Genomic DNA, 18,929 nt, shown 5'->3' with positions numbered 1-18,929 from the left:
TAGTTGCTTGATGAAAGTAACAGCAACACTAAGGAGTGCTTTGCCCTGTTAAACTCTGAACGATTTAATTTAAGAAAGATTTCGCTGGGCTGGGAACCTTATCGACGTGCATGGCTTAGCTAGGTGCTTAGGTCAACACAGAGATAAGCAATTTTAATTAATAGAAACTGACTACCAATCTAAAGCATTACTGAGGGGTTTGGGAAACTCGTGGCCACGTGACCTAATTAAACCTCAAAGGACAGCCCTAGGTGGGAGCGTGGGTTGCTAGGTGTCAGGGGGAGGAGGGAAGCAGACCCAGAGAAAGGGAAGGGGGTTTCTTCCAACCTGATCGTGGAAGGGCTGCCTGCTGCTGCAAAGGCACGGATCCACGTGACTGCGACCGCGGGCTCCGCCTGCCGCGGCCCCACGTGCAGCAGCCGGAGACACTGCGCATGCTCCACTGGCGGCGGCTCGGCCGCTCCGCTCCGCTGTGGGCCGCGGTGGGACCCGTAGACGCCCGGGGCGTGCGCTCGCCGTGTGACCCGGAAGGGAGCTGCTGAGGAGGCGGGGCCAGGACGGCGGGACCGGCCTCGGGGTTCCAGCGGGAGCCGAGCCGGGCGGTGGGAGGTGAGAGGAGAGTTCCGCGTGGGCCCGATCCTTGCCCTCTCCCTCCCCGGCCCCTGACCCAGTCGTAGTGGGGCGACGCCGGGAGCCAGGTCTTGCTCCCTGAGATTCGCCCGGTCTGGTCAGCCTCCTCGGACCGCGTGTCTCCCCCATTCTCCCCCGCCCCGCTCACCCCACCCCCAAACCTGTTCCCACCGCCTTCTGGCCCGCACCGCCCCTGCTTTCTGCAAGCTCGGGCCTGACCTTGCTGCCTGCACCTACCGGCTGTCTCTTCCCGCGTCTAGCCCTCACCTTCATGCCTCAGTTCACTGCTCCTTATAGTGACCCCATCCCCCCAAAATTAGGCCTGGCCAGTTGCTCCACTTCTCCACCCTGCTCAGCAGTTGTTGACCACCACGTCACTAGTCTCCTTCCAGGCTTGTCCTGCCCCATGGTAACTAGACCCCCTGCTTCCATGGGGGTCCACATCCTGTGTTTCCCCCTCTTCACACCTTTTTTTTTTACTCTCATCCTTGTACCCCAATGTGACCCCTGTCCTGATTACCACCTCTTCATCTGGGTTTACCTTCCGTTCTTATTCTCGCCATTCCCCTGCTGCCCCTTCCAGTCTTTATCGCACACCTGTCTGTTCCGGGTTCCTGGCATAGCCATCACCCCGCTCCCCTTCATAATCTGACTTCGTAGTGTCCCGTCGAGAACTGGCCTGCCTTCTCCAGCTAAGAGTAATGACATTAGATCATGTTTACAGAGCATTCACCATGCGCAGGGCGGCTGTTCGCTGTGCTTTACATGGGGGATCGTCAGTGTTTACTTGATGAGCTCAGTATGAATATCATTCCCATTGGCGGAGGAGGAAACTGAGGCTCAGAGGTTAAGTAACTTGCCAAAAACTACACACATAGTAAGTCAGTGAGCCAGAGTCACATTTATCTGACGCTGAAATCTGCACTGTATTGCCTCTCTAATACCTCCACCATCTCCTGACCTCATTCCCAGCCCTTCAACTCCACGATTACCACCTCCCTCCATAGCTGCCTGATTTAGACCCTCACCACACATGTAGAATAAATGGAGGACGGGGCCTGGTCTTTACCTCCCATGATTTTATCTGGTTCCCTGGACCCCTCCTCCTTGCACAGTACTCTCATGTGCTTTTCCCATCCAGCCATCTGGATGTGGGTATCTGCAGCCCACCCTCCTTTCACCGATATTCTCTATAGCTGCCATGGCCCACTCCTTTATATCCACCTTCCGGCGCTACCCTGTCATTTATACCACCACCCCCCCTCCCCCGGCTCACCCCTTCCCACCTGACTTTCCTCACTTGTTCTGGCCCCACAGTCTCCCATGCTGCTGTCCTTCGTGCTCATCCTTGTCATTCTTCTGAGTCCTGATCTGGATCCCTCAGACACCTTGCTGTTCCGCCCAGATTGTCCTGCTTAACTGTCAACTTCTTTTTGTTACCTTGCCTGTTCTCATCTCATAACCTCTTCCATTTCCTAAACCTCTTTGTTTTACCCTTAGCTGTTTTCACTCCATTCTTCCTTCTTGTATATATCCCAGAGTATGTTCAAGTTATTTATTTCATGCTATTCTTGGCCTTTCTGCTTGGCCCCTAAATTCCATCACGCAACCTACCAATCACCACCCACCCTATCTGTGTCTCAAGATTCTACCCCCTCCGTGTAGTCTTTCCCCTTATTCCATATCACCTTTATCTTTTCTGCTTGTGTGTCCCAGGAGGTCAGGATGGTGGGGGAACGGCGCACTGGGGACCTCATGGTGCCTTTGGGGCCTCGGCTGCAGGCATATCCCGAAGAACTTATTCGACAGCGTCCTGGGCACGACGGACGTCCTGAATACCTGATCCGATGGAGTGTCCTGAAGTGTGGGGAAGTGGGTAGAGTGGATGTGGAAGAGGGCAAGGCAGAGCACATCCTCATGTGGCTGTCAGCCCCCGAGGTCTATGCCAACTGCCCCAGGCTGCTGGGTGAGTGGGCACTAGCTAAAGGACCTCAGCGTGAGCCAGCGGGGGGTTCAGGAAGCTTTCCCCGAGACCCAGGAGGCCTGGATGACGTGGCAATGGGAGAGATGGAAGCTGATGTCCGGGCACTGGTGCAGCGGGCTGCCAGGCAGCTGGCGGAAGGTGGGACCTCGAGCCTCACGGCCGCTGTGCTCCACACCATCCACGTGCTCAGTGCCTACGCCAGCATCGGGCCCCTCACTGGGGTCTTCAGGGAGACGGGAGCCCTGGACCTGCTCATGCACATGCTGTGCAACCCCGAGCCTCAGATCCGGCGGAGTGCGGGCAAGTTGCTGCAGGCTCTGGCAGCCCACGATGCCGGTAAGAGACAGCCAGGGGAGGAAGGCAAGAGAATGGGGCCACAAGGAGTAAGAACAGGAAGAGGAAGGATTTCCCAACTCTAACACCAACTCAATGCAAAGGAAAACTATAGCTGAATAGGCTACTACTTATTAATCTGTATAGGATACAATGATAGGAACTGGTTTGTTTGTTCATTCTCAGTGCAGTGACAAAGAGGAGAATAGGGTAGGTTTATATTTTTAAACTGTGGGTTGAGATTCATTAGTTGGTGAATCCTCTCGATTCTTCTTCCCTCTGTCTTGGGTGGCGCCTAGTTGTAAAACCAGTCTGGTGAGTTATAACCAACATTTTAAAAAAAATGTTAAAATATTAGTATTCGCATTCAAGGTAAGTTTTGTAGCAGTTCAGTGTACGTTTTGGAGTTCAGTGTATGTTTCAGTTATAGACGTCTACGCCTACATCAGGCTGCCACGTAAAATGTATATCTTACTGTGAGCCTCAGCCACAAAGAAGTGACGACCTCGGGTAGGGGATGGAGAGTCTAGGAGAGACAGAGGGGAAGTATCGGGGATTGAGGAGAGGATACGGATTGGGTGTGGATTACAGGGAGTCGGGCTCACGTCCTTCTGTCACTGAGCCAGCAAGATGGCATCGAGCAGCACATGGACTTTGACAGCCGCTATACTTTGCTGGAGCTGTTTGCAGAGACCACATCCTCTGAGGAGCACTGCATGGCCTTTGAGGGCATTCATCTGCCTCAGGTACTCAGCCTGCCCCAGGCTGTGGGGCACATGCTGTTGTAGGCCTTGGGCATCGTTTCTGACAGTGTGGGTCAGGACTGCCTCAGCAGCAGAGCCACCTGGGAGATTGTTAAAACGAAGGTTCATGCCCCCTCCCCACTCAGAACTCCTGAGAGTAGAACTCAGGAGTCTGTGTTTTAAGACACCTCTTGGGTGTTTCTCATATAAATCACAGTTTGAGAACTATAGGTATGAGGATGAGGCCTTTATGTTTTTCTGTAGAGGATGCTATTTAGGGGCAAGGAGCGGGGCTAAAGCTAGGAGATGAACCCACACCACAGACTGTTCCCTACAGATCCCAGGAAAGCTGCTCTTCTCCCTGGTGAAACGCTACCTGTGTGTCACTTCCTTGCTGGACCAGCTGAATAACAGTCCAGAGCCCGGGGCTGGAGACCGAGGCTCCCTGCCCCCAGGGGAGGAGAAAAGCCGGGGGCAGCGGGAGCTGGAGTTCAGTATGGCTGTGGGCAGCCTCATCTCAGAGCTGGTGCGGAGCATGGGCTGGGCCCAGAACCTCGGCGAAAGGGGCATGTCGCCTCCCCGGCCGTCCCGGTCCATCTTTCAGCCCTGCATTTCAGGCCCCAGCGGTTTACTCCCCACCACGCTTACCACCCCCAGAAAGCAAGAACGGGCCTTCCGCCAGCGTTATGAGTTCTCTAGCCGTAGTGGCTATGGCGAATACGTGCAGCAGACACTGGTGCCGGGGATGCGTGTGCGGATGCTGGATGATTACGAGGAGGTCAGTGCTGGGGAAGAGGGCGAGTTCCGGCAGAGCAACAATGGCGTGCCCCCTGTGCAGGTGAGCGCGCGTGGTGGTGGGACCCTGATGGGGATCTTTTTGGGTGGCGAATAGCTGGGGCTTCCGTGCAGGAGACTGGCAGGCCACCCAAGGAGAAAACTCCCAAGGGAACTAGACTGGTTAAAGGGGATCAGCAATTGAAGGCGGGCTTTCGGGGGCCTGAGAAAATCCGGCGGGAGTAGATGGGCTATGAGGTCAAGGAGAGACTCACACCCAGCAAGCAGAACCCCATATATCCAGACACCCCTGCCCCCTGCCGGTGTAGTTGGCTGGGAGGGCGTGTAGAAGCAGAGGCCATCAAGGTTAGGGAGAGATGAGAGGCAGGGCCTCCTCTGACAGGGAAAGGGAGCCTTTGGCTATCCGGAGGATTTCCCAAGCCTAGCCAGGTGTGCATCTGAGGGCTGTGTGCCCCCGGTCTGGGCCCAGCATGCCCCCTCAAGCCTGCACGACCCAGGACTCAGATGGTGAGCCCTCTCTATTCTCCTTCCCTCTGTCTTGCTCCATACCAGGTCTTCTGGCAGGCGATGGGTCGCACCTACTGGGTGCACTGGCACATGCTAGAGATCCTGGGCCCTGAGGAAGCTGCTGTGGGTACAGCTTCAGCAGCTGTGGAGAAGGGGGCAGGGCCCACTGTGTTGGGCACAGGTGAGTCTTAGAGGGGACATGGACCTTGTGTCCCTGAACAGAGGAGGAGTGGCTGGGATGAAGCCACTCCTGATCCGCAGCTGCCCCAGAGATTCAGAAATCCACTCTGTTCCTGGCGGGTGCTGAGACCCTTCGCCTGTGTCCTCAGCACTTCCCTCCTGGGACTGGAAGCCTGTGGATGGGCTCTACTCTTTGCCATATCTCCAGCCTGAGCCTCAGAAGAATGAGAAGTTGGGATACCTGACCCAGGCTGAGTGGTGGGAACTGCTCTTCTTCATCAAGAAGTTGGACGTATGTGAGCAGCAGCCAATTTTTCAGAATCTTCGGGAGAACCTGGATGAGGTATTATGGGCCTGAGACACCTAGGGGGTTTGTAGTGGGGTTAGAAGTGGGGTTGTCCAAGGGAATTCTAGATACAGGAGCGCTTAGGAGGAGGCTGGTGCGTAGGTTAGAGATGATGAGGGGTGCTGCTGTGGGAGGAGACAGATGCTGTGAGGGTGCGGTATGTAGGTGTGCGGGGCATGGCGAGAGGTGGCCACTCTTCCCCGGGACCTTGGTGTCTCTTGTCCCTGATACGCATACCCCCATCTGCTGTCAGACCCTGGATGAAAAGGCCCTCGGTGAGATCTCCGTGCCCAAAGAGGTGGCTGAAGGTCTGCTGCAGGTTCTCTGGAATCGGTTTGAGGGGAGCACCCTCAGTGACCTGCTCAACTCCAAAATCTACACCAAGTACGGACTGCGACCTGATAAACTAAGCAGCTCGTCTTCTTCCCGAAGTCGCTCCTGTACCCCAGATCCAGAAGAGGAGTTCAAGTCAGAGGCCAGGTTCTCGGAGGAAGAGACCGAGTCCCCCAAAGCAAAGGCTGAGCCCCACAAAGCAGAGGCAGAGGCTGCCAAGGGAAAAACTGAGCCTCCCATGGCACAGAGCGATTCACAACTGTTTAACCAGCTTCTGCTGACTGAGGGAATGGCTCTGTCCCCCGAAATAAAGGAGGCAGCCAGTGGTGAGCTATGTGCCGGGAGGGGAGGGCATTAAAGTTGGAAAAAGTCCTGGGTGGTCCCCAGAGAAATGGGTAGTCAGAGGGAAAGACATGAAAAAAAAGGTCATGTTAGCTGGTTTGGCTCAGTGGATAGAGTGTCAGCCTACGTACTGAAAGGTCCCGGGTTTGATTCCAGTCAAGGGTATGTACCTCAGTTGCAGGCTCCTCCCTGGTCAGGGCCCTGGCCGGGCACATGCAGGAGGCAACCAATCAATGGGTTTCTCTCACATCAATGTTTCTGTCTTACCCTCTCTCTTCCACTCTCTCTAAAAATCAATGGAAAAATATCCTTGGATGAGGATTTAAAGCAAAAAAAAGCCACGTTTGCACAGGAAAATGATTTGGAAGCATATGTCCATTTTCCTTCCTTTGGCCTTGATTGTATCTAATCAATCACAGCTCCCTTTCTTTAGTATCCCTGGAAAAGGAGGGCCCATTTTCCAGGGAATCTTTGTCTTCAATGTTTGACTATTTTTCTTTTTTAAAGTTTTTTTTTTTTTTATTGATTTCAGAGAGGAAGGGAGAGGGATAGAGAGATAGAAACAGCAATGAGGAGAGAATCATTGACCGGCTGCTTCCTGCACGCCCCCTTCTGGGGATCGAGCCCGCAAACCAGGCATGTGCCCTTGACCAGAATCGAACCTGGGACCCTTCAGTCCTCAGGCTGAGGCTCTATCCACTGAGCCAAACCAGTTAGGGCAGTGGTTGTCAAACTGCAGCTTGCGAGCCACATGCGGCTCTTTGGCCCCTTGAGTGTGGCTCTTCCTAAGCCTTAGGAGTACCCTAATTAAGTTAACAGTGTACTTACCTATATAGTTTAAGTTTAAAAAATTTGGCTCTCAAAAGAAATTTCAGTCGTCGTACTGTTGATATTTGGCTCTGTTGTCTAATGAGTTTGCCGACCACTGAGCTAGGGCAATGTTTGACTATTAAATGCTTTTCACAGCATTGGATATGTTCTGAATGCAAGCTACAATGATGAATAATATGTTAAAACTAGAGGCCTGATGCACAAAATTTGTGCAAGGGGCTCGGCTCTCACAGCCACGGCTTCATTGTTCTGCTGTTTGGTCTAATTAGCATATTAGTTCTTTATTATAGAGGATTATAGAGGATGTCAGTAGGAAAACTGGGCTTGACCTTTAAGGACTTCTAACGTGGAGGTGCCATATTTTTTTAAGCCACTGCCTTTCCCTCATCAATTTCAGAAATGGCTCGAGCCTTGCGGGGTCCAGGTCCACGCAGCTCCCTGGATCAGCAAGTGGCGGCTGTTGTGGCTACTGTGCAGATATCCAGCGTGGACACAAACCTGCAGCTGTCGAGCCTCGATGCCCTCTCTCAGGCTGTGGAGGAGGTCACCGAGCGGGACCACCCTCTGGTCCGTCCTGACAGATCCCTGAGGTTGGAATGGTGGAGAGGGAATGGTTTGGTTTAAGCTGGTGGGGTGAGGGGAGGGGAGTAGTCGGGTGGGAAGGATCTGTGAGATTAAGAATTAGGCAGAGGGTGAAAGGAGGGTCAGTCTGAGGAGCAGCAGAGCAGGAGGATGGAGTATCACTGAGGCTAATACTGTCAGAGCATTTATTTTTCGGGCTTTAACGTCTTGCTTGCATTCTCTCATTAAGTCCTCCTATCATCTGAGGAAGATTCACTCTTATTCTCATCCCATTGTATGGGTGAGGAAACCGAGGCTTAGGGAGTTTAACCAACTTGCCCAGAGTTTGACAGAAAGCAGAGCTCGGATTCAAACCTAGGAACTTTTGGCTCCAGAACTTGAGTTTTTTTTTTCTTTTCTTTTCCCTTCTTTTTTCCTACCTCCCTACTTTCTATTTTGAAATGGGTTTTTAATACCCCTTAATTATGTAAATAATATACAAATACATTCTCATTTTAAAAAATCTGAAGACCATAAAAGAACATAGAATGAAAAGCTAATTTCTTTTCACCACTGTCATTCGGATGTGTATCCTTCTCACCTTCTCTAGTTTTTACATTTGTTGGTGTGTTTGGATCTAGAACATTTCCCGAGTTTGTGTCTTAATATATATAATCACGCTACACGTTTCTGCAGCTTTTCTCCCACACTCAGTATGTCTAACAGGGCTCTCCATGTCAGTACGCATAGAGCTGCCTCAATATTTTCACTCTGCATAGGACTCTGCAGTACGATTATGTCCAAGTTCAAATACAGTGTTCTAATGGATCAGTTTCCCTCACATCTGCCAATACTGGATATTAGCATATTTTAAGAATCTGTCTAATTGGCAGAATTTAAAATGGTATCTCCTTGTTTTAATTTCTTAGTTCTAGTGAAGTTAGGTATATTTGCACTCATTTGTTGTGTTTCTTCTATAAATATTGTGTTTTTTGTTTGTTTCTTTGTTTTTAATATATATATTTTTTATTTCAGAGAGGAAGGGAGAGAGAGAGAGAGACAGAAACATCAGTAAGAGAGGATCATTGATTGGCTGCCTCCTGCACACCCCACACTGGGGATAGAGCCCGCAACCCAGTGCCCTGGCTGGGAATCAAACCATTACATCTTGATTCACAGTTTGATGCTCACCCACTGAGTCATGCTGCCCGGGCTAAATATTCTGTTTTTACCCTTTGCCCATTTTCTTACTGGGTCTTTTTCTTATTGACTTATAGACATTCTGGATATTAATCTGTTACTTATGTTTCAAATATCTTGCTTGCCTTTTTTTCAAAATCATAACTATTTCCTCAATATAAAATGATTCATGCTCACTGTAAGAAAATGGGAATATTATGAAGGTAAAAATCATCTGAAAACCTTTATGCAGAGAGCATGAGAAAAGACAGATAAAAACAGGACTTCCTCAGTACCTTTATTTGCCTTCTTTTTCCAGAATTTCTCCTTTTGTGTTTCTTAACTCCATACAGTGGGGCCTTGACTTACGAATTTAATTCCTTCCGAGGCAGAGCTCGTTAAGGAGCTCGTTACCTCAAATTACTCTGTCAACTCAATGCAAAAAATGGGCTGAGAGACAGCTGGTATCTCAAAAAACTCATTAGTCGGGACACTCGTAAGTCAAGGCCCCACTGTAGTTCATAGACTACCTCCTCAATATGCATCTCTGTCCCTGTGGAGGAAGATGTCATTCCTGGTTTTTCCACTCTTGTGATGGTCACTGTGATCTAGGGGGGTACTTCTTCCTTCCCTTACGATAGCATTTCCACTGGACCCTCTCTCTGACTCTTGCTTATCTCTTAACTTTGTGGATAGTGCCTTTCATTGTGCTCAAGTTTTAGATTGTAGTGTTGCTATATTTTTCAACTTTTTTTTTTTGGCTTCTAGATTTTAAGTCCTACTTAAGAGGGGCTATCCTATTTCAGGATTACAAAAATATTTCCCGCCCTGGCCAGTGTGCTCAGTGGTTAGAGTATGGCCCCACGCACCAAAGAGTCTCAGGCGGGAGGCATCCAATCTGTGTCTCTCTCTCACATTGATATTTCTCTCTCTCTCTCTCTCTCTGTCTTTCTCTCTCTCTCTCTCTCTCTCTCCCTCCCTCTCTCCTTCTCTCTCTTCCTCTCTCCCTTCTCCCTTCTCCCTTCCTCCCTCCACTCTCTTTAAAAATCAGTGGAGCCAGCTGACTTGGCTCAGTGGTTGAGCTGGTTGAGCGTCGACCTGTCAGCCAGGAGGTCAGGGTTCGATACCAATCAGGGCACATGCCTGGGGGGCGTGCAGGAGGCAGCCGATCAATGATCCTCTCTCATTATTGATGATTTTACCTCTCTCTCCCTCTCCCTTCCTCTCTGAAATCAATTTTTTAAAAAGCTAAAAAAATGAATGGAAAAAATGTCCTCAGGTAAGGATGAACCAAAATTAACAAAACTATATGTCCATATATATTCTAAAAATATCCACGATTTTGACTTTTATATTTATTTTAAAATGTTTGCTATTTATTTTTGCAAATGGAGTGAAGCGGAGTTCCAGCTTTATTTTTTCCAGCTGGATAGCCAGGTGTCTCCACGTCATGTTTCGCATGGTCCTTCCTGTCCTTTCTGACTGGGATGCGGCCCTTGTCTCTCTTCTCATCCGTTGATCTGTTTGACTACCCTGTATTATCTCCAGAGTTTTCATTATTAGAACTATATACTTATACTTTGATAACTAGTAGGCAAGTCTATTCTTTCCAAACATTTTTTGACTATTCCTGCCTATTTCCCTTCCTGGGCCTGAATCTGCCTATCATGTTTAAAAATATAAACTTTTTAGGCATTTTGATTAGAATTTCATTGAATTTATAGATTTATTTGAAAAGATGAGTCAGAGTTTGTAACCAGTTTATTCTGACTCCTTCATGAAGTGAGGAGCCAGCGGCAGTTAGACTGCCGTGGAGGGGGCATCAGGAGTGAGGCTGAGGCAAGAAGAGCAGGTGGGAAAGGGTAAGGGGTGAGGGACTGGAACTCGGTGTACAGGGTTAGGCGGGGAGTCAGGCATGACTCTTAGGGTGGGAAACTCCCATTTCTCTCCTCCCAGAGAGAAGCTAGTGAAGACACTGGTGGAGCTGCTGACCAACCAGGTGGGAGAGAAGATGGTGGTGGTGCTGGCCCTGCGCCTCCTGTACTTGCTCATGACCAAGCATGAATGGCGCCCCCTCTTTGCCAGGGAGGGTGGCATCTACGCTGTGCTGGTTTGCATGCAAGAATACAAGACTTCTGTCTTGGTGCAGCAGGCAGGGCTGGCGGTGAGTGGCCTGGGAGTGAGTGATGGGTGAGATGGGCGGGGTGGGGGACTGCTGACCTTGGGGAGGTACTGTGGTGATTTAGATCAGGGGGGAGACCTTGGGACCAAAAGATGCAGATGGATTTAAGAGTTCCAGCTGGACAGTCTTGGAGATAGAGTGCAGCTTGAAGAAAGGGAGAAAGATGTCTGTAAGAATGACTGCAGGTTTGCAATTGAGCACAGATGGATGAGGTGGCCATTTACTAGGTGGAAGAATGTTGGAGGAGGAAGAGGAATGGGGAGAAGGTCAGGAGTTGAGTTTTTAGGTATGTTGAATTTTCCATGCCTTTTTAGTCACAATTAGGTGTCTGGTTAAAGACTAATTTTCTAGATATGACAGAGTAGGTTTTTACCCTTTGATCTGAGTTTTTACCCTTACACAGAAAATACCCCTTCCCATGTGTGTGTAAAACAAAGCCAACATTGCCATTGTCTTGCCACCCTGGGACCAGAAAATGGAGAAGGGAGGCCCTCGTCCAGGGGAGCTTAAGATAATTGGCTTCCAGAATGATCCAGGCGTTCGTGCTGGCTGGCAGGATGCGGCAGGTGTGCTCTGTATAGGCTGAGGGTCCCGGAGGGGGACAGGGAGGCCTCCGGTATGAGAGTGCTTTCCAAGTACAAAGGCAAAGTGTGGACAGGAGCACAGATCCCCTGGAGCGGGCTGTCCCAGGGAGAGGCCGGGGGGCTCTTTTCTCTGTGGGCCTACTGCGTGCTGCTTCTCCCAAGAGCAGCCAAGCATTCATTGTCTAAGCCAGTGGTCAGCAAACTCATTAGTCAACAGAGCCAAATATCAACAGTACAACGATTGAAATTTCTTTTGAGAGCCAAATTTTTTAAACTTAAACTATATAGGTAGGTACATTGTTATTAACTTAATTAGGGTACTCCTAAGGCTTAGGAAGAGCCACACTCAAGGGGCCAAAGAGCCGCATGTGGCTCGAGAGCCGCAGTTTGCCGACCACGGGTCTAGGCCATGTCTGCTCATAGAATTCCCTGACCTTTTCAAGTTGCATGACCAAAATACAGCATTTGCCTCTTGCCCTGTAACAAAATTGCATCATTTTGTATCTAACATAAGGTCTACAGAATTCAGCTAATTGGGAGAGAGTGGGGCAGCCCAAGGGAGAAAGCCATATGATGAGGCAGCACTTGCTCTGAGGGCCCACGTCTCAGGAGGGTGATTATCCTGGGAATTATGTCTAATTCCTAGAGGGTTTCTTCTCGGGAGCCAACTCTTTCTCCAAGAGAGACCTTCTCCACTCCAGTGGTAGAGTGTTCATCTTTATTTTTTTTGTATAGTACCAGCAAACAAGTTTGCCCATTGCAAGTATTTTTTCCTATAACTACAACTACTCTGCCGGGGAGAAAGCCCAAGTAGCCTTGTTGAGGAGGCCAGAGGACACAGGTTTGGGAGTGTTGGCATCTAAGTGGTAACTGAAGCTATGGGCGTGGCCCAGGGTGCCTAGGGAGGGCATGCAGAGTGAGAAGAGAAGGGGGACAGGAACTTCCATGTGTAAGGACTAGGCAGAGGAACACCAGGGAGGGAGAACAACCCGGCAGACAGGAAGTTACGGACGTCAAGGGAAGAGACGTTTCGCAAAGGCAAGAGCGGTCAAGCAAGAAGGAAACAACTTCAAGGAAAGCTTTTGCCGACAACTAAGGGCTGTGAAAGGGCCCCATTCTGAGGCGAAGCTACGGGAGGGGGCAGCCATCCCACCAGTTAGCCTGGTGCTGGTAGAGAGAAACTGGACTCATATTACCACCATTGGGCCTTAGAGTTCTTTGCTTTATTTTGTCTTTTTCCTTTGTTTTTGTTTTTTAGCATTTAATGCCCCATCAGTGCCTTTTCCATCTCCATCTCTTACTCTGCTCCCCCAAAGTTTGAGATCTAGAAGGATGGCCTGGCTCTCTCCTTCCTCTGCCGGTGGCTCTGCTCACTCCTAACTCTGCTTCCACATCCCTCTTGCAGGCACTGAAGATGCTGGCCATTGCCAGTTCCTCGGAGAACCTCGATTTCTTTACTAGCCAAGATTCTGTCCACCCGTTGTTCGATGTGCAGATGACCAGAGAGATCTTCGCCAGCATCGACTCGGCCACCCGCCCGGGCTCGGACAGCCTGCTCCTCACCATCCCTGCCGCGGTGATCTTGATGCTGAACACTGAGGGGTCAGGGCCTCACCCTCCGAACCTCAAACTCCCGCTGCGCCCCAGTCACCACTGCTCTACCCACGTCTCGTCTGCCCCTCAGAAACTCCCTTGTTTGTACCTCTGGGTGAAACTTTAGTGGCCCTCCCTGTCGTTGGAGGAAAGGCCAAGTGATTGAGGGCAGGGTGACGCCCACCGAGCAGACACACCCCGACTTTTCCTTCCTTCTTGGGATTGGGAGGAGTGACCTGAGGCCGAGGACCCCAGAAGCCCCTTCCTCCCCAGATGCTGGGCTTCTCCCCGGTATATATGCTTCCTGTTTCTGTTGTGTTCACTCTGTCAATTTCTTCCCGGGCCACCTTTCCTCCCAGGTGCTCCTCTGCAGTGAGAAATGGCCTGATCCTGCTCAGCCTGCTTTTGTGCAACCACCACACTCTGGGAGACCAGATTATCACCCGAGAGCTGAGAGACACCTTGTTTAGGCACTCGGGGATCGCCCTGGGGACGGACCCCATGCCCACCACACGCACCATCCTCATGATGCTCCTCAACCGCTACTCGGAGCCGCCGGGCAGCCCTGAGCGCACAGGTACCATTGTGGGGAGGTGGTTCTGCTGAGGAGCCAGGCAGGGCCCGCCAGGAAGCTGCCACTGGCATCCTTAGGCCTTACTAGAGGGACACAGGGAGCCTTCAGGAAGTGAGTGAGGCTTTGGTGCTCAAGTTAGGTCTCAGGTAGAACTTCCTGCCGAGAGGGGAGGATTCCTAGAATAGGGACGAGGAAATTGCCTTCTCTGAATGGCTTCCGGTGTGTGAGGTTGCCATCGGTGCGGTCTGGGTTTGGTCCAGTCTTACTGGACACCAAAAGGTTGGTTGAAGTAATTTATAGAGAGGCCTTTTTTGGTGAAATTGTAATTTACAGTACAGAAAGTTGATGACTAGAAACTGATGTCACAGGGAGGAAACCCTTTGTGTTTAACAAACAAGTGAAAACCCAGAAGTGTGGGGGGAGAGTGAAATACGCAGTGTCTGTTAGCGTGTCTGTCTGAAGCCCCCAGGCCAGGTTTGTGCTGGGTTCTCTTATACCAGCTAACGTGTACTGGCGTATGTAACAGCATAGTTCACGTTTAATCATAAATGTAATTGTATGACATAGGAGATTAAAAACGGTAAATGTGACAGTGTTTGCCTTTCTAGACGTTTCTTCAGAGGTAGCTAGGTATATATTTGGGGCCAGAAAAGAAAATCCCCTATAGTTTTGTAAAATCTGCAGGCACCTCCGAATGGGAGGGAAATCTGGGGGTGATTTTCAGGACCTGCCCGTTTCTCGGTTTGGCCAACTTGTATGAATCCTCTTTGTATGTATTTTCTTCCTCCCGTGTGTCTGGGCAGCAACACTGGAGCCCCCCGGTGCCCAGGGCCAGGATGGGTCCCCCGAGCTGCTGATCCGGTCCCTGGTTGGAGGCCCATCTGCAGAACTCCTCCTGGACTTGGAGCGTGTGCTGTGCCGTGAGGGGGGCCCTGGGGGGGCCCTGAGGCCCCTCCTCAAGCGCCTCCAGGAGGAGGCCCAGCCCTTCCTCCTGTTGCTGCGGACTCTGGATGCCCCCGGGCCCAACAAAACCCTGCTGCTGACTGCGCTGGGGTGAGGGACCTGTCCAGGCCCGTGCGTTGGTGGCGAGGGCCGCTGGCAGACTGTAGGGACTTCACTTGTTTCCATCCTCTCTCCAGGGTCCTGACGCGGCTGCTGGATTACTCTGAGGCAATGGCCCTCCCCTGGCATGAGGTCTTGGAGCCCTGCCTCAACTGCCTGAGTAGCCCCGGTAGTGACTCTGAGGTACTAGAGACGTGGCAAGGGTGGGGAGGGATAGGCAGCCTCGGGCCCCGGCTCCTTCTGGAGGGACAGCATAGCCTTTCTGAAGGGGCTGGACACTGGGAGGGGTGGGTGAGAAGGAGAAGCTAATGCCACCTAGGAGTCTCCAGAACTGGGCCTTTGAAATAGAGGTGTACGTCCCAGATACCGTGGGTTTGGTGCTAGACCACTACAGTGAAGCGAATATCGCAATAAAGCGAATTGTAATCTTTTTGCTGGTGGAGGGCCTTGCCTTTAATTTGTTAAAAATGCAACATCTGTCAAGCCCCATAAAGCTAAACGCAATAAAATGAGATGTGCCTGTATAAGGTTTTGGCTGCACCTGGATTTAGATTCTGGGTTAAAGAGAAGCCCACATTTAGCAACCCAGACATTCCTGCTCCCCACCCTTCAGGGTGTGAGAGGCTCGGGCACCGAGGTTGGCTGCTGAGATAGCTTGACCCTGGCAGGAAGAGGCCTGGGGAGGTGTGCCCAGCTCCTGCCAGCTCACTCTGGACTCCCAGCACCCCAGTATTCCGTTCCTGCCTTTGGTACTCTCCTTTCCCTGGGCTTCTGAGTTGCTCCAGGATCTCAGCCAGGACCTTCCCTGTACTAACCCCCCAATGTGACCTGGCCTTGTTTCCCACACGTCTCTCTCTGTGGCTCCGGGCGCAGATTGTTCAGGAGCTGCTCCGCTTCCTGCACCGCCTGGCCTCGGCGCACAAGGACTATGCGGTGGTGCTGTGCTGCCTGGGAGCCAAGGAGGCCCTCTGCAAAGTCGTGGACAAGCACTCGGCGCTGGTGCTGCTGGCCGGCGAGCTTCGCGACCTGCTGACCGACTGCGAGAAGCACGCCCAGCTCTACAGCAGCCTCACCTCCAGCATCCTGGCTGGCTGCATTCAGGTCGGCAGGCTCGTGGGTGCGGAGCGAAGGGAGGTGGAAGGCAGAAGCAGGGGAAGGGGACTCAGTGTGTCCCCCTTTGGCAACCCTGTTTGACATGAGTCATAGCAAACCTGGGGCATTTGTTTCCCAACCTGTACCTCACCGGCTCCTGTTCTTCCAAAATCTGGGGAAAAGTGGGTTGAGTACCTGTTGCCCTTGGACTCTTTCTCACATATGTCTTTTACTTTGTTTGTTTTTCTGTGTTTTCCCCTCTCCCCCTCCCCTTTCTCTCTCATGTTTCGGCTGCAGATGGTGCTGGGCCAGATCGAAGACCACAGACGAACCCACCAGCCCATCAACATCCCCTTCTTTGACGTGTTCCTCAGGCATCTCTGCCAGGGTTCGTGCCCCCTCTGCCTTCTCCTGGCTCACACCCCAGCATCTGTTCTTCCCTTCTCTTCTGCTCTCCAGTGCCTTTCCTTTTTTCTCTCAACTAACCAGGCTGTGACCACCACCCCCTCCCACTGCCCCCAGGCTCCAGTGTGGAAGTGAAGGAGGACAAGTGCTGGGAGAAGGTGGAGGTGTCCTCCAACCCGCACCGGGCCAGCAAGCTGACGGATCGCAACCCCAAGACCTACTGGGAGTCGAACGGCAGCACCGGCTCCCACTCCATCACCGTGCACATGCGCCGTGGTATTCTTGTTAGGTGCGCATACACCCGCAAGCACAGCCCTGTCTGAAATCCCTGAGGGACACACTCAAACCCATTTTGTGCAGTGAATAGTAGTCACATAGATACAGAGACCCCCCTCCCCCCCTGAGCCTGGTGACGTGCTCCCCAGCAGGTACAGATGTCACTTCCTGTGCTTGGTGTTGAAGGAGATCAGCCTCTCTTTCTGTGGGCATTTGTTTAACGTATACTCTGTGCCAGGCACTGTGCAATGGTCTGGAGCTACAAGGACAAGATACGGGACCTGTCATCAGGGCACATGCAGTCTAGCTGGGGAACCAGGTCGACTGAGAACATAGAGTGAGAACATAGTCGACATGTGCACTGGGCCACCAGCCCAGCCGAGGGTCGGAGAAGGCTTCCAGAAGGAGGGGTGGACTGAGCTGAGTTTTGAAGCAGAAAATGCCGAGATAAACAGAGGGCAGTGGATATCCTAGGCAGAGGGACAGCATGTGAGCAAAATGGGAGTAAGAAACAGTGGTGTATGCGGGGAACTTCAAGTAAATGTATTTGGTTGGAATGAAGGTTATGTGTAGTGAAGCAGCAGGAGATGAAGCCAGAAAAGTAGGCTGAGCCAGATCACAAAGAGTTGTGTGAGCTTTATTCTGCAACGTGGGGGAGCCACTGAAGGGTTTTAAGAAGGGAAGAGACAGAACTGGATGTTTAAATTTAGAACACTCACTCTGGCATATGGGAGTTGAAAGGTGTATGCAGTGGTCTAGCTGAAAAGTGATGGCTGTCTTCAGTTAGGCAGAGGGAATGGGAATCGCCAGGAGGTGATGGGCTGGGACGTCTTTGGTGGAGTCAGGGGACTGGCCGTGGGCCTGAGAGGGAAGCAGAAGAGGGAGGGTCACAGTGACAGTGTCCGGTTGTGGCACTGGGTGTGTGTGTGGCAGTTTTCTTTCCCAGGAGAGAGAAGGTTTCTGAAGATATGATAGTTCCACTTGGGCCTGTTGACCTTGAGGAGCCTTCCACTTTGAGGCATGACACGGAAATGCCTGTGGGACACACAGCAGGAAAGCTCAGGAGAGGAGTGTAGGGTAGAGATGTGGATTTGGAGTCATTGGGCAATTTTCAGTGGAAAGTATGAGCTTGAAGTCACTTGGGGGAAGATAAAGGCAAAAACAGAGGGTCTAGGGGGGACTGGTGCTTAGGCAGAGGGCCAGGAGTCTGACGAGGAAGTGGTGGGTTGGAGTTGTGAGCTAAGCTCAGAGTCCTGACTCTGACTGATCCCTCTCTCCTCTCCCAGGCAGCTGACCCTGCTGGTGGCCAGTGAGGACTCCAGTTACATGCCGGCCAGGGTGGTGGTGTATGGGGGTGACAGCACCAGCTGCATCAGCACTGAGCTCAACATGGTGGGGACCCTCGTGACCCCCCCGCACCTTACTCCCCATCCTTCTGTTTGCCCCAGAGCCTGATCAGAAGGGCCCGCCCCTGGGGAATTCCATATCCCTTCCTCCTCGTGAGCAGTGAGTGGAATTACGGATGTGGATCCGAGTGGGCCGTGGGTTCCGTGCAGGAGCAGTGATGGGCACACAGCATCACAGACTTGGTAGCTGTCAGCAGTCCTTCCAGCCCCGCCTCGGAGGTGACAGCCCTCCCTCTTCTCCCCTGCCCGCCAGGTGAATGTGGTGCCCTCCGCCAGCCGGGTGGTCCTCCTGGAGAACTTGAACCGCTTCTGGCCCGTCATCCAGATCCGCATAAAGCGCTGCCAGCAGGTAGGGCAGGGGCAGAGGCGGGGGTCTGGGGATCGAGAGGTAGCACGGGGTTTCCATAGTGACTGGGTTACTGCATTTGGGGGCCAGGCTCGGACCAGCGCTTCTCCTCTCCAGTCTGCCTGGGGATGGCCCAGGACCCTGCTGGGTCCCAGAGATGCAGGACTGTCTCGAGTCGCTCCAGGGAACTCAGGGGTGAGGCCAGGCTTTGGTAGTGCTTGGTGACTTAGGTGACCAAGATAAGTGTGTGCATGTTACAGGGCGGCATCGACACCCGGGTTCGGGGTGTGGAGGTCCTGGGCCCCAAGCCCACTTTCTGGCCACTGTTCCGAGAGCAGCTGTGTCGCCGTACATGTCTCTTCTACACAATCCGGGCGCAAGCCTGGAGCCGGGACATAGCAGAGGACCGCAAGCGCCTCCTCCAGCTCTGCCCCAGGTGGGTGAGGCCGGAGGAGGTGGGTCAGGGAGCAGGACACTGAAGGGGAGATGCTGTGGAGTCTGAAAGGTAAAGCAGTGGCCAGGACACAAGGGAAGTGAACACAATGAGAAGTACGTGCCAGGGAAGAGCTGGGGGCGGACTGAGCACGGGGTGATCAGGAGTTGGCTGACTCGAGTGGAGCCACAAGGAAATGTGTGCCTTTAATC

At 52.1% G+C, this 18,929-nt stretch overlaps 1 protein-coding gene across 1 annotated transcript in view; it reads left to right on the top strand.

The window, feature by feature from the left end:
• Window positions 1–560: 560 nt before the first annotated feature.
• CUL9 (cullin 9) overlaps window positions 561–18,929 on the top strand; it is a 36,611-nt gene continuing 18,242 nt past the window's right edge. Inside the window, exons 1-19 of the mRNA XM_070418550.1 lie at window positions 561–609; window positions 2,347–2,950; window positions 3,539–3,693; window positions 4,028–4,528; window positions 5,038–5,173; window positions 5,322–5,515; window positions 5,772–6,177; window positions 7,422–7,614; window positions 10,721–10,928; window positions 12,936–13,132; window positions 13,483–13,700; window positions 14,501–14,750; window positions 14,837–14,942; window positions 15,633–15,860; window positions 16,149–16,239; window positions 16,374–16,545; window positions 17,819–17,924; window positions 18,192–18,287; window positions 18,545–18,720. Coding sequence (XP_070274651.1) covers window positions 2,356–2,950; window positions 3,539–3,693; window positions 4,028–4,528; window positions 5,038–5,173; window positions 5,322–5,515; window positions 5,772–6,177; window positions 7,422–7,614; window positions 10,721–10,928; window positions 12,936–13,132; window positions 13,483–13,700; window positions 14,501–14,750; window positions 14,837–14,942; window positions 15,633–15,860; window positions 16,149–16,239; window positions 16,374–16,545; window positions 17,819–17,924; window positions 18,192–18,287; window positions 18,545–18,720 — 4,028 coding nt within the window. The 5' untranslated portion in view covers window positions 561–609; window positions 2,347–2,355. The remainder of the gene's footprint in view (window positions 610–2,346; window positions 2,951–3,538; window positions 3,694–4,027; window positions 4,529–5,037; window positions 5,174–5,321; window positions 5,516–5,771; window positions 6,178–7,421; window positions 7,615–10,720; window positions 10,929–12,935; window positions 13,133–13,482; window positions 13,701–14,500; window positions 14,751–14,836; window positions 14,943–15,632; window positions 15,861–16,148; window positions 16,240–16,373; window positions 16,546–17,818; window positions 17,925–18,191; window positions 18,288–18,544; window positions 18,721–18,929) is intronic.

Source organism: Myotis yumanensis, unplaced genomic scaffold (assembly GCF_028538775.1).
Source record: "Myotis yumanensis isolate MYYU_CA2020_CCGP unplaced genomic scaffold, mMyoYum1.0.hap1 SCAF_6, whole genome shotgun sequence".
Classification (NCBI taxonomy): Eukaryota; Metazoa; Chordata; class Mammalia; order Chiroptera; family Vespertilionidae; genus Myotis; species Myotis yumanensis.
Note: the sequence above shows the minus strand (reverse complement) of the source record. Positions and strands in the feature narration are given on the sequence as shown.